This window comes from Epinephelus lanceolatus, chromosome 1 (genome assembly GCF_041903045.1).
Source record: "Epinephelus lanceolatus isolate andai-2023 chromosome 1, ASM4190304v1, whole genome shotgun sequence".
Classification (NCBI taxonomy): Eukaryota; Metazoa; Chordata; class Actinopteri; order Perciformes; family Serranidae; genus Epinephelus; species Epinephelus lanceolatus.
The window spans coordinates 17,864,547-17,878,963 of NC_135734.1; the positions used below are offsets into that span (position 1 = coordinate 17,864,547).

Sequence of the window (14,417 nt, forward strand, 5' to 3'; positions counted from 1 at the left end):
ACATCCACGTCTGTGAAAACATGGATGCTTAACACACATTGTAGCCCTGACAGCAAAGAAGATCTACATAATCAGCACAGTTTGGAGGTGGTCACCCAAGATTAGAGTCATCAATCTGGTATCTGACCAAAGGGCTCCCCTTCTGTTCCTGAGTTAAGACGTTGAGTAATGGTCAGAGAAATATTTTTGCACAATGATATGATGTCACAGTGAAATTGACCTTTGACTTTTTGGATATAAAACATCATTACTTCATCATTTTATCCTATTGGACATTTGGGTGAAATCTTAGCGCATTGATTCTTGAGTTATGGCCACTGTGAGGTCACAGTAACCTCTGACATTTGGCCACCAAAATCCAATCAATTCATCATTGAGTCCAAGTGGACAGTTGTTGCAGAGGCAGTCCTGGCTAGTTTTACGCCCTGGGCGAACCATCCCTCGGCTGCGCAGTGAGGATAGAGACATAAACCAGACAATGCTGCTGCTGATGGGCAGTCAACCTGCATTAGGATTGTTCATATGAGTCAGGGTCAGTCTGTTTGTCACTGTTAGAGGAGACTCTTCTTTCCCTCTCTGTCTCTCTCTATAATACAAAACTAATAACAACAGTACTTTCAGTGGCATTGTTGGTGTCCCCCTTGAGAATTGTTCTTAAGAAATGTGTATGTTCATCGCCCAACAGATGAAGTATCTGCCCTTGATCCCTCCACTGCTGTCACAACAGTGTCCCTGTATGGAGTCTTTGTCTTGTCTTTTTTTTTTTTTAATAACTAACTGCATGAAGCCAACAGTACCCCAGTGTATGGTTTGCAAACCTGGAGGCAAGATTTCCATCACCTTTCCACTTACTTGTTCAGAATGAAGCAAGTATTTGCTTTTCCTACAGGAGGCCAGAAAATATGCCTCCTCTCTTAAATGAGTAGAACTTTGCCATCTGATCACATATTTGAACTCTGAGATGGTTAGAGTTTATTAGAATTTCATGGCCTGTTTTTTAACACTCATTTTAATATTCCTTTGCCACTTGCCACAGCATTTTACGATTGGCTCACTGATGGAGGTGTTAATTAAACTTTTTGGCTTGGATAGTTTCTGCTTAGTGCTCCTGCGTGTTATGCTATTTTTACTGCACCAAACTGGCATTTTTGAGAACTTGTATATTCTATACTTTACTTACAGCTGAGGACGGGTTGAGAGCACACAGGCGGTTGGCAAGCGTACAGTAAAAAAGCGAAGCTGCCAGTTAACTTATTTTGTATGAGTTTTGTAAAGACAGCGGGAGAAATGGTGGAAAGGAGCCAGTGCTTTCTTAGTGATCAGCTGGTGCTCCTGGTGAGCAGAAGCTATAAAGAGAATAAAGTATAAGCAGCAGCTCATCATATGAACTGGAGAATTAGCTGCACTGGCAGAGGCAGCATTTCTAGGACTTTGACAGCAGCTGCTGAATCAATGAGAAATGACTTTACTAATTCACTGGCTGTTGATTGAGTTGTGCAGATAGGGATTTGTGCATTTTTGTTAGGCAAAAGGAAAAAAATTAGCTCATCATTTTGATTATTCGAAGGTTGCGGTACATAATGAACATTTACCAGCTGAGATGAAAGGTGTTGATGGAATATAAGAGCTTTTTCAAACCTTGTGGTTTAATGCTTGAACAACTGAATTATTTCAATCCATTGATGGCACATAGGTCAAAGTAGTATAACTGCAAAACAGGACAAGGACAGGGGCTCCATTTCCAGGTAGCGATTGATATTCAGAGTTCAAAACATTTTCTAAGAGTGTTTCTCCATGAGTTTTTCCAGAGCAGCACTTAAGAGCGAGTGGATGCAGATAGCATTATGTGCTTCTCAAAGGTGTCTGCATGTGATGCTGAAGATGATGCTGGATACACTACAAAGTAACCTTGCTCAGTTAATAGTCTGTAATCCTTGCTATTTTTTAGAAATACATACATTATAAAGCAAAAGTTCTGTGAATGGCACAAAGAAATAGTTTCGGCATGAGAACAAAGGTTAATGTGCAGTAAACCGTCCACAGCTTTCAGCTTGCTGCCCTTTATAATTCATGTTGCTGGGTGTAAGTCAGATTAATGAAGTAAACTTTGATTGATATGCTGCTCAAGGCAGACACAACAGCGGTGGATTATATAAATTTCATGAATAGGAACATCGGGTCTTATACAGAACTGTTCCATAAAGGCAGCACACTCTGACTCCCAACTTATCAAAATACAGATGCTTGGTTGGTGGCTGTATTCTTCAAACTATCATGCTAAATTTCGCCCCTGGTGGCAGAAGCTTATTACAAAGATTGCAAAGCCATTAAGTAACCTATGTAAACGCTGATAGTCTGATTTTACTGTGGCCACTACCCTGTGCAACCCACATTATTTTCATAATGATATATTTATGAAAAGATGCTATCTGTTGCCTCTTTAAGTATGGTGAATTTCCGACACAAAGTTTTTATGTTGAAGTGCTGTTTACAGTGAGTGACAAACAGACAGCTACTTGACAGAGACAGCAAACTAGCCTAAAGACATGGCCAAACGCAAGTATGACACTGAATGTATTAAACTGTGTGGACCTTAAACTAATGAAGGAATGTTTGAACGATGAATTTTAAGATCGTCTTAGCTTCAAATGAGGCCTAGGTTTTGACAATTAGGCCAAGAGTGAACCGAGATGCTAAGTGAAGCTACAGGATTATGGTTCAGTGTGAGAGTCAGCTCTTCTGGTGCAAACACAACCAGACAGTTTCTGTAATGAATCCTAAGCCTCCTGTTAAAGGTTCAGACTTATGAATATGCAGAGCTAAAGTCTTGAGTAAAAGCCCGACACACTCAGAATTAGTGTTTAATGCAATGGCTTTGTAGAGCTTTGGCTGCCCATAAGAAGGTTTTAACTTGGAAATGAAGAGATCTGGGAGGTCGATTATGTATTAAACCACCTTGGTGCTGCTACACCAGGTGCTGCTGAACAAACTATTATTGGCCCCTTTCAGAAATAATAAAAGGCCAGGGCCAAAAGAAAAAAGATGCTTTCATGCTGTGTTCACACTGCAAGCGGCAAAGCAACAGCGTGGACAGGTACATTATCTCTGAGTTGCTGTTAAAGTCTGTCAAAGTGCTCATTAACGCAGTTATGCTGTCATGGGTTTGTTTGTGTCTGCTATTTGCAACAAGGACCCCGACTGAACACCATCTAAAGTTTGTTTTTGGCCAAAAAAATCTATGCTTTCTATCAAGGTCTGAGCCCCATTTTAACATCACATCTCGCTGCCACCTTGAATCCCTGTGTACACTGAAATACACAGAAAGCTAGCACAGTGTCAGCTAAACAGGCTACGTTAAACAGCACCACAGCTAGAAACAAAATCATATGATTGAGCGCTGAAAAAAGTTGAGGCCAGCTCAGCTTTTATTTGTGGTGCGTCTTGCCCATCAGCAGCAGTGTTGGCCATCAGATTGTAGCTTCATGTCCTGTCCATTAAAAATGACTTGTTCCTACCCAGGGGGTGAACTTGGCATCCTTTATGAACCTGTTGTGCAGGTGGTGATGGTTTGAGGGAAGATAGTAGATAATGAGAATTACAGTAATTTAAAAATGTATGATACTCTACTTCTGCCCTGTAAATAGTGTGTAGCACAGCATCGCTGAACTGATCCTGGAGATCAGACAATCACCAATTAGACTCTCAGGTCAGAGCTGCCAGGCTTCCGCTCTCTCCCTTTCATCCTCCAAATGCTCACTGAATTCACCAATCACAGCTACCCCTGTGATGTGTGGCTCACTCACCTCATAAATACAGCCTCTAATTAAAAGAAGAACCCCGCTGTTCTGTGATCGAATTGTTCTCCCAAAGTCCCATGGAAGGAATGCCAAAGGGTTTTTTTAATACCCTTGTGTCACTGTGTCTAAGTCAGCACATTAACAGCAGGTTTCTAACAAGTCATAAGCTTTTTACGTAATTCTTTCTCTGTGTGTACAGTGTGTGTTACCTGAGGGCACACAACAAATATAGTGTAGTGCGATGAATCATTAACTTGTATGATAGTACAGTGTGAGAATGTTTTTACGCATAACCTCGTGTTTTCCAATTAGAGGTTTAGAGGCTTTAGAGACCTTCCTGGTTTCAGTTTCATTAAAGTTTGCCAAATGAGGTTATAAAATGTTGAACCATCCCGGAGGAGTGGTCCAAGCCACATATCATGTAGCAGTTATTCTAGTTCGCTGGGGACCATTTCAGTCCCCACCATTTACTCTTTGATGCCACTGTGAGCCTTTCCAAATGGCATTATGCCAAAAAGATTAAAGGTCCTGTAAACAAACTTTCACAATCAGCTTCTGAATATGAGACATGGGGTCCATTATGAAGACAACATATTTCCTGCCAAAGTCACAACAGTTCTTGTTATTTCTTATGAGAGATTTATGTGTCTCTTTTTTTTTTTTTTTGTCTGTGTTCCTCTCACTGGTTTGGCGCATGCAAGGCCAAGTCGTAAAAAGGTGACGTCACACATCCCTGTGCAGTAATCAGGATTCAGCCTCATTTGAATGAAAATGTGGAGACAGCTGAGAGGTTGTTTGCTTCTGTTATCAGGCTACTGTCAACAAAATGTTATCATGGGGTTTCTGAACACAACATTGACATGTCCTCTACTTCTTTCAAATCTCTCCTAAAAATGGGGCGTTGGTGGCTTAGTGGTAGAGCAGGCGCCCCATGTACAAAGCTGTTGCCGCAGCAGCCCGGGTTCAACTCCAGCCTGTGGCCCTTTGCTGCATGTCATTCCCTCTCTCTCCCCCTTTCACACTTGTCTGTCCTATCAAATAAAGGCTAAAAAATATCTTAAAAAAAAAAAATCTCTCCTACAAATGCAGTTTTTCAGAATCACTTTCTCGGTTATTCTTCCATTTTACTTTTACTTGTTTTTATTGTGTTTTAGTAATTAATACGTCCCTTGTAAAGGTGTAAATAACTAGTTTCATCAAGATGCAATATTATACCAATTCTTTAGACAACAATACAATATTTGCCAATATCACAATTCAGGGGCTGGTGATCGATATAAGATGATATCATATGCCCATTCAAAACAAAAAAAATAAGTTACAGAAAAAGCTGCCGCCCCCTTTATTTTTTATATTTTGCTTTTGGCCTTAAAAGATAAAAACAACACAAATACTTGTAGGCTAAATAACTGTAGTCGGTTAAGTTAGGTAAAGTTTACTTTAAACTGGCTCCACTAGCACACATAAAACAGCACATGGGATATGTTTGCCTTCAGGGTTTTCTGCCAAAAAGCCCGTTCTGGAGAAAATCTTTTCATTAACCCAAATTATGATCTTTTTTCCTAAAAATTAAGGGTTATTTGACTTAAAACCCTGAAATCAAACTTCCCCCCAACAGCCATTAAACATAACAAGATTATATGACAAAAGTATCAAATTTGGCTCAATAATAAAATTTAAGGTTTACAGACAAATCAGTTGTTTTTTGCTAGTTATCCATTACTTGCTTTAGCCCTTTTACATTGCATAAATTAGCCTAGCAGCGAGTGGAGTTTTCTTCACAAATTACATATATTATTTAAACCTTTTCCTACCCTCTGTTGGTTTAAGTCGCTGCATCTCCTGACAGAACAGTAGGTTGAATTTTGTTTTTTGTTTTTTTTTGGGGGGGGGGGGTTTCAGCTTAACATTGCTGAAACAGAGCAGCTAATGTTGCTGAGAAGTTAGCGGAGTGAGATGCCTGTCCAGGTTTGTCCTGTTTCCAGAGCATTTAATCACATAACAGCATTGTTTACATGTGCTTTGTCTGTTGACAAGTATTTTCTCTGAAATCCAAAATACTTCCATGCTGCTGATTTATTCCAGAGTACATACCGTTATCCTCATGTTATCCTCATCGTCTTTTTCTTGGACAGAATTTCAAAATAAAAGCATATTATTATCCTAAAGATTACTACATGGACCAATGTTTTTACTTTGCATCGATGATACTGGATTATTGATCACTGAATTAATATATCAGTTGACTGTTGAATCGATACAGCTATCTATTTTATTATTATTATTATTATTATAGGTTGAACACATCCAGCAGTTACAGAGCAACATTATTTTTTATTTGGAGTCCTGTGTCTGGCCACGTGGTGACTGTATATTGCTCTTCTTTTAGCTCTGTTTTAGTCTCCACCTACTCCTGAGGGAAATATCTGGCCCTTTCACTGTTAAATGCCTACCCTGTGGTGCTGATAAACAGTGTACAGTGGGTTTTCAGAGCTTTTTCGCTTTGTTATTTTTACTTTACAAACAGTACTGCTTGTGGGGCGACTGTGGCTCAGAGGTAGAGCGGGTCGTCCACTAATCAGAAGATCGTCAGTTCAATCCCCAGCTCCTCCAGTCCACATGTCGAAGTATCCTTGGGTAAGGTACTGAACCTCAGCTTCTGATGGTTGTGTGTGTGTGTAAATGGTTACAGAGTAGTAGGTGGCACCATGTATGGTAGCCTCAGCCACCACTGTGTGACTGTGAATGTGTGTGTGAATGGGCGAATGTGACTTGTGGTGTAAAAAGTGCTTTGAGCGGTAGGAGGAGTAGAAAAGAGCTATACAAGTGCAGTCCATTTACATTCAAAAACCCCAAATCAATTAGAACTTTGGACAGCAGTGACATAAATAAGGCTCTAGTTCAGTCTATTTTAGTAAAAGCTGAAATCTTTTTCTGCATTTCGTGCGTCATTTCCTGTACTCATATTGGCAGCTGCAGAGCAATGTTTGAATGCCAATTAAATAACCTGTGGGGCATCCAATTACCCTTAAACAAACACAAGGCCAGACTGAAAAGTATGACCTCAGAAAAATGCTGTTCCTAATTCATAAGTGGCACCGCTCAAGTGGACTGGCACATAAAAGCTATTGAAAATTGCAATTTCAGTTTTACAGACTATGAAAATGCCTCGTCTAGCCTGAGCAATGCAAAACACACAATGGTCTTGGTGCCTGATTTATTTTTTCCTCTCTCTAACAAGAGCCCTGTACTAACAATGGTCCAAACAGTAAACATATATTTTAATCCAAATACCTTTCCTAATCTTTATCCTGAGAGTCAAGACAGGGTCATAAAAAAATTGGAATGAATCAAACCCCAAACACAAAAACAAACTTTGATTGTGATGCAAAGAACAAAATGTAATAATTACTGAACTACATCTAATTACAAAATATGAACTGGCTATCTATAACTCATGGATGGGCCTTTTAATCTAAACTAATAAAGCATTCTGGTTACTTATTTATATGTATTCAATGGACCTAAAGTGCATGTATTTGGTTTAACAGTGGCTCACTGGATTCAGTTTAATGTGTGTTCAAAACGCATACATATTGTAGATCATACAATGCAATATCCTACCAGATTTTTTGGGGGGGACCAAAACATACTGTCCATTATTTAAATGACCAATAACTGAAAGTTCTACGGCAATGAATAAGTTCTGTAATGGGGTTTAGTGTAACAGTGACAATAACAATCTATAGACTCGTGAACGTGTGTGTTTTTGGTTCTGAAGCACCATCTAAATGAATGTTTATTGATTTTCCAGCAGGGCTAACAAATGGAGAGAAATCAATGTTGCCTCTCAACAAGTGGACTCACCAAAGCAGGAGCATTGACCACAGAGAGGTTGTAGCCGTAAATGAAAGATGAACCCAGGGCACCGAAGAAGGCTGCGCTGAACAGACACGCTGTGACTGGTTGCTGAAGAGAGAGCACATATGACACATAAGTTCATACCAAGCATACAAACATGAACATGTTAGAGGCCTTGTCAATGGCAGTCACCTTGTTGTCGATAAATGTCAAGGTCGGAGTGAGGGGACTTCAGCAGAGGTTGTTTCATATCAGGCAAGGTATCTACTGTACAGTAGTGTACTGGGTTAGTCCCTTCAATTTACCCTTGAGTGTGTCATTGTTTAAATAACATGAGGCTATTTGACATAGGCTGAGCAAAGAAGGACCACTTTATTAAAAATGATAAAGGCAGCTGTCATACAGGGTCTGTCAGTGAAGTAAGAACTGAACTATGAATGCACAGTATGCTGCAGTTCTCACCAAAAATGTTATGCTAGTGAGGAGATACCAACCCTGTCTCCTAGAAATTATATTCATATACAGCTAATTTAAAACAGCAAATACGTTTTGAGGGAAGCGTAATTCGAGCTGCTCCATTTGCCAAAGAAATCATACTGGGATTATTTTGACCCATATTGCAATATGAGTCGGGATTGTAATTGGAATGATATTTTTTGCATTTTTACTCATTGATAAAAAAAAATACTGAATTACATCCAATTACAATTGCTGAGGTCTGTACCAAACAAGCATGTTCCCTGACATCTGGAATATGATTTGTACGCCGGGACATCTGTGTAACACCACAATGCTTATGCAAATTACATCTTCTATTTACATAATGAGGACATGTTGCTCACTAATGTATCTGGCAAGTCACAAAAATGTTGACACTGATTGTATCAGCAAATGCTCACTGACATTTTCTACCAAAATCTTGCAATACGGAGACTACTACTAGCATTATGTTTTTATTACCTTATTTATTAACATTTAACCAAAATCACATTTTCCCCTAACCTTAACCAAAGAGTATTTGTGTCCTAAACCTAAGATAGGAGTCTAGATGTGAACCCAAAGATCTGGCGTCAAGGTCCTACACTCTTTATGTGCCCAATCCTCACCCTGAAGCCTACACAGTACAGGACTGTAGTGTTTTGTTACCTGACAGAAACATTATCTCAGGACATAATACGGGCAGCAGTTTAGTGGCATACAAACTTCATTTTTAGGAGACAGGGTTGGGAGACACAGAACTCATCATCTAGACGAAGTGAATAAAATTGGCAAGACATATAGGTCTATTATTAGATTAAAAGGATTCTGTGAACAGTGCAGGTACAAAAATTAAGCATGGCAAAGTAGCAGTAAATTAAAGCCCATAATACAGTAGAGTCATTCATTCATTTTCCTTAACCTGATTATCCTATTCAGGTCCACAGGGGGGCTGGAGCCTATCCCAGCTGACATTGGGTGAGAGGCGGGGTACACCCTGGACAGGTTGCAGGACTATCACAGGGCTGACGCATAGAGACAGACAACTATTCATGCTCACATTCAATTTAGAATCACCAACTAACTAAGCAGCATGTTTTTGGACTGTGGGAGGAAGCTGGAGTACCCGGAGAAGGCCCACACTTACCACTGTACCACCCTGTCACCCTACAATAGAGGCAGACAGAAGGAAAACCATAATGGAGACTTTGCTACTCAGAGAACCTCCTTTCTAAGGGGGTAAAATTATTAAGTTTGTTCTATGAGTGACACAAGAGAAAAGGCCACAGTGTCATGCCATTCGGGAACATGCTGAAGTTTCATGGAACTGTACCAGTTAGCCTATTGGATATCCCCTGTGCAAAGCTGAGTATTAATATAATTGGTTTATACTCTGGACTCTGGGGAGCACCTACATGCAATATTTACATTATATTTTCATGTGTCCAGTATATAGGTTGAAAGTTTGGTCTGATATGACAAAATTAAAGTTAGAAAGTCACCAGAAACACTGGGAGTCCTCCTCTAAGGACTATGATTATCCAAAATATTAAAATACCATAACAATATGGTCACTGTATTGTTGTATCATGCTATGGACCAAAGTGTTGGCCAGACTATCCCATTTTGGCCAACACCACACCTCCGATTAACTACGGTAAGTAGCAAGACAAAAATAGTAAACCATTTGCTAAAACCAATGTGTGCAATATTATGTAACTGCAAAATGATTAGGGCTCACCTTTTTAAGTGGTAACACAGACTTATACTTAAAGTTGTTTTGAACTGATTTTCAACCAGAATTTAAATTGATGGTACATTTAAATTTTTTAAGCAAATATTCCTATAATCCTATTTTCACTGAATTACTAGTTTTTTAGGGAATGGCAATGTCAGTCCATCACTCTGGGGAAGACTGAAATATACTTAAAGGTTTGCCACAGAAATTTTAGTACAGACATTTATGGCCCCCAGAGGATGTATTGCAATCACTTTGGTATTGCCCTGACTTTATCTCTAGCGCCACCATCAGGACAAAATAATTATTTTTCCAATACTTGGGTTTATGACGAACTACCTTCAAAACTGATAAAAATTCCCATTAGCCTCCGCTGTACTTTGTGTTTTGTGCTTATTTACTCATGTTATTATGCAAACATGCCAAACTAAGATGGTGAAACATTATACCCATTTAAAGGCGCTGTATGTAAGAATGTGGCCAAAACGGTTACTGCACTCAAATTCAAAATACCGCCGCGAGTCGTGTCTGCCCCCCCTTCCCTACAGATTCGAGGTTGCTGGACAGCAGCACACTGGAGACTGATTTGATTGCCCACGGGCGGCTGCCGTGGCAGGGCCGTGTCACCGCATCCGTGATCTTCGGTTTTCCAGCGGACCATTCAAGCAAGTCCGGCTTCTCTGCTGCTAACGCTGCTGCCGGGATACAGCTGAGGAGCTGGCTGCTAATGCTATGTACCGGAACACTGCTAACGTTGCTTGCCCTGCTGCTGTAGCTCAGTCGTAACTTTAACTGATGCTGAGACTCTACTGACTGCGTGACTGGTAGATGGCGGTGGGTGGCGCAACAGGCCAAAACACAAATTCAAAACATAAACATGATTTGTGGACCATAAAATATTTTTTTAAATGCGAATATTCTGGCTGTACTATTGTTGTCGGTGAGATCAGTATGTTATATGAACATTATTCCTTAGTCTCTGTGACATATTAGGAGGATTTTACAACTATTTGCTTTAGATTTCTTACATATAGCTCCTTTAAACTTAGCATGTTGTCATTGTGTGCATGTTTGCACATCACAGAACCACTGCAGACTGTTACACAGTGGAAGCTACTTATAGTGATCACAGTACAGTGATCAACCGCCCATATGGATAGAAAAAAACTTGTGATACAATCATTCCCGAATGCAGGGATGTACATGTAGACAGTGCAGGACTGTGCTATGTGCATAGTAGCATGTACTAGGGCCCATCATAATAGCATGCACTGGGGCCCGCTGTAACTACCCTACGCCACTGCAAATGCTTTTTAAATAATTTCCCTATAGTAATCAAGAAGTCTTGTCATGTATGAAAAGGCCTGGAGAATATGGGAGAAAAAAAATCCAATCTTTACTCCCATGAAACTCTGCCTAATTCTTCTGCTTCCAGCCGGCTACCTGAGGCTGAGGCTGGTGCTGCCTGCGCATTGAAATCATTACAGGAAAAGGAGTCATTTTCTTTCAATGAAAATCCTAGTCTCCTAGAAGGTTGTTGCTGGTAGTCATGGAGCTAATGATGGAGACAGAAAACGAATGCACACGTGGAAAGCTCCTCTTGTTAAAGCCACCCCAGTCAAGTGAATGTAAAATAGTGATTAAAAACTAAAATTATGATTCATCATGCAATTTCACTAACAGCTTGAAAATATTATATTAATATCTTGGACAAAGTGGTGAGGTTGAATTTCAAAAGGGATTTATTACAACTGTAATAATACACTCTGAATCTGCTAGGTCCAGTCTAGGAGCAATACACACTCTGCTGTGTGTGTCTTACACACTGTTAAGTGAAGAACAAAGAACTTTTGTATGTATAGCAGTAACATACACCTTACACTGACAGGCCACGGGTTAGAGCAACAGCCTGGAATCATAGCTACATGAACCAGCAAATGGAGATAACACAGCAGGGGTGAAGAATTAGAGTTGAAAGAAGGGAAAGATGGTGTATTGGGCGGAAGGCTAAGGGGAAATGGTGACTACACCATGTGGGTAGTATGTGTAAATGAACTGTGGTTAATTTCCCTCCATCGTGCTGGCACTCAGATCTCCCTGCACATCTCTCAGCTCAAATCTTTTTGCTGGCTTTATATGACTTTGTATTCCCACATTTTCATCAAAGAAATTATATATATATTTACAGGTTACATGATTTTCATATGTCTATCACCTCAGCTCAAGAGAGAGACCTGCCCTTCTCTACATATCTGTCTCAAATTCAGATCAAACAGTAAAACTAGGCAGTTCTGATCAAATATAAACCAAGATTCTGTGACTGTATTTCCTATTTCTTGCCTCAAATGTCTTAAGAACATATTTCAGTGTACTGTTTGGCTGTACTTAAAGACTGTTTGTTACTAGCCAGTTGCCATTTTGTTTCTTTTGGAAAAATGTCCAAACTCACATTATGCCACCCACCAGCTGGAGCGTTTGTTGGTCTGGTGCGGTGCAGTGCATTCTGGTAGTTGTAGCTTAATGTGTTAAAGAAATCAATTTGGCACTTACGGCTATAAGCAGGATCTGTACAGGGGTTTAGCACATGGCGTATGCTGTATAACCTTTAAATATAATCTGATCTGTTAAATGACCTACTGAAAAGTAAAAGGAACTATCTGAGTGACAGGACTGAGTTTAACAGACAGTGGCAATGAGGCAGAACAGAGCAAAAGCAGAAGCTGAACATGAAGACGGAAAAACATGATTACTGTCAGTTATTTTAGCAGGATGTCTGTATTTGTCTCTAACAGTGAGTAAACTTGGAGGCAACCCACTAACAACTGGTGTTGAGAGAGCAATAGTGCGTAGGAGGTGTGTTAAATCAGTGCTGTTTCTGCCCATATATCTTCATTCCATTAGACAAGGTAATGGCTCACTGATAATAGTATGCTTGCATTATGCCCTTGTGATGTGTGTCCCTGTCGAGCTCTGCCTCAGTAGAGTGCTCCTTTTCCATCTGCATGTTACCACTTAAATAGGCATATGCAGCAGCATCTCCCCCACCACACTTGTTTTGTATAACGAGATGTCTTTAAGTGTGATCTTACAGAATTTGACAACAACATGAACGTGTGCGTCAGGAAGTTAGAGCATCGTTAAGACTGGACTTGGAAGGGCTTGGAAATAAACTCATTATGACATTTGCTATGCAGGACCCAGCTCTTCATGTATAAATGTAGAAGACATTATGTCGTTATTTGTCTGCCGATCAACATCACAGTGCCACTTCTAAAGCACACCAAGCATCAGTCATACCTCTCCAGCCTTTTGAGGGTCACATGCTAAAACAAACAATGTTGATGTGGAAATCTGTACACAATGATTGCTAAACCAAGCACAAAGATTATTGAGCACTCATCTGTGCAACAACTGTAGAGGCTGCACATAATAATAACAATCAGTCAGTCAGTGCTGACTTTAAATTAGACTCTATACAATTCATTTTAATTATTCATGCACAAAAGATTTGCCACAACACTCCTCTCAGCCTGTATTTCCTCCTCACAGGATCATCTAATCAAAGCCAATCATACACTGTAAAATGGTGACATATACAACCAGTGTGCTCATCCAAGAGCTCAGTTTAGCAATCGTTATGCAATCCCTGCACATGTGCATGGATTTCCACGATTATTTTTCCTCTACCATGTGACCCTTGGGGAGGGCTGCATACCAGTCAAGAGGTTTTAGGAAAGGAGAAGTCGCTTTATTAACTTGGAAGCTACTGAGAAAGGAAGAAAGGATGGAATATTAGCTTTAGCATGTTTATTTAAACAAGTGGTACCAAATGGATGAGACACGCAGTTCATCCCTGATAAGATTAGAGTCATTGCCTGTGGTCAGGTCACGATGCCAACGATAAATGGCTTAATACTGCTTGAACAACTTATGTATGTTTTCAAGTTAATGAAGAGACAAAATGAAATGTTAGTGTTAAATTCCAAAAACACAGTAAATGAACAATATAGTGATAGTCACTATTGTAACAATAAGATATGATATGATACGATACGATACCATGCAATGCGATGTCATGAGATGAGATACAATACGATAAGATAATGAAGAAACATATAGCGATTAAAATGATACTATCATAACAATAAGATAAGATATGATAAGATAATAAATAAACAATATAGTGATTAAAATGATACTATTATAACAATAAGATAAGATACGATAAGATACGATAATGCATAAATTTGTCTTCAATACTTAACATGAAATGGCTTAACATTTTAATTTAACTTACGTCCAATTAGTTGATAAAATCCAAGCTAAATAAATGTGTTTCACTGTCCCTTTTTTCTGCTGTCTATCTTTATTTCTTGGTCCTTGTTCATGCTTAATGTTTTATTTTTATTCCAGCTTTAACCCTTTGGATGTGCTCATAACATTTTCCATTTTCTGTATAATACTTCTCATTCACCTATGATGGCATGTCTAAGTATGTCCATGGGGCTTGGGGTGTCTGCTGTGGCCGGCTGAAGAGACACAGT

The 14,417-nt window shown here is 39.6% G+C and overlaps 1 protein-coding gene across 3 annotated transcripts in view; it reads right to left on the bottom strand.

Moving 5' to 3' along the window:
* Nucleotides 1–14,417, bottom strand: part of slc2a9l2 (solute carrier family 2 member 9, like 2) — a 172,563-nt gene that overhangs the window by 144,060 nt on the left and 14,086 nt on the right. For all 3 annotated transcript variants that reach the window (XM_033626739.2, XM_033626738.2, XM_033626737.2), the window contains exon 3: nt 7,665–7,766. In XM_033626739.2, the coding sequence (XP_033482630.1) occupies nt 7,665–7,766 (102 nt within the window). The remainder of the gene's footprint in view (nt 1–7,664; nt 7,767–14,417) is intronic.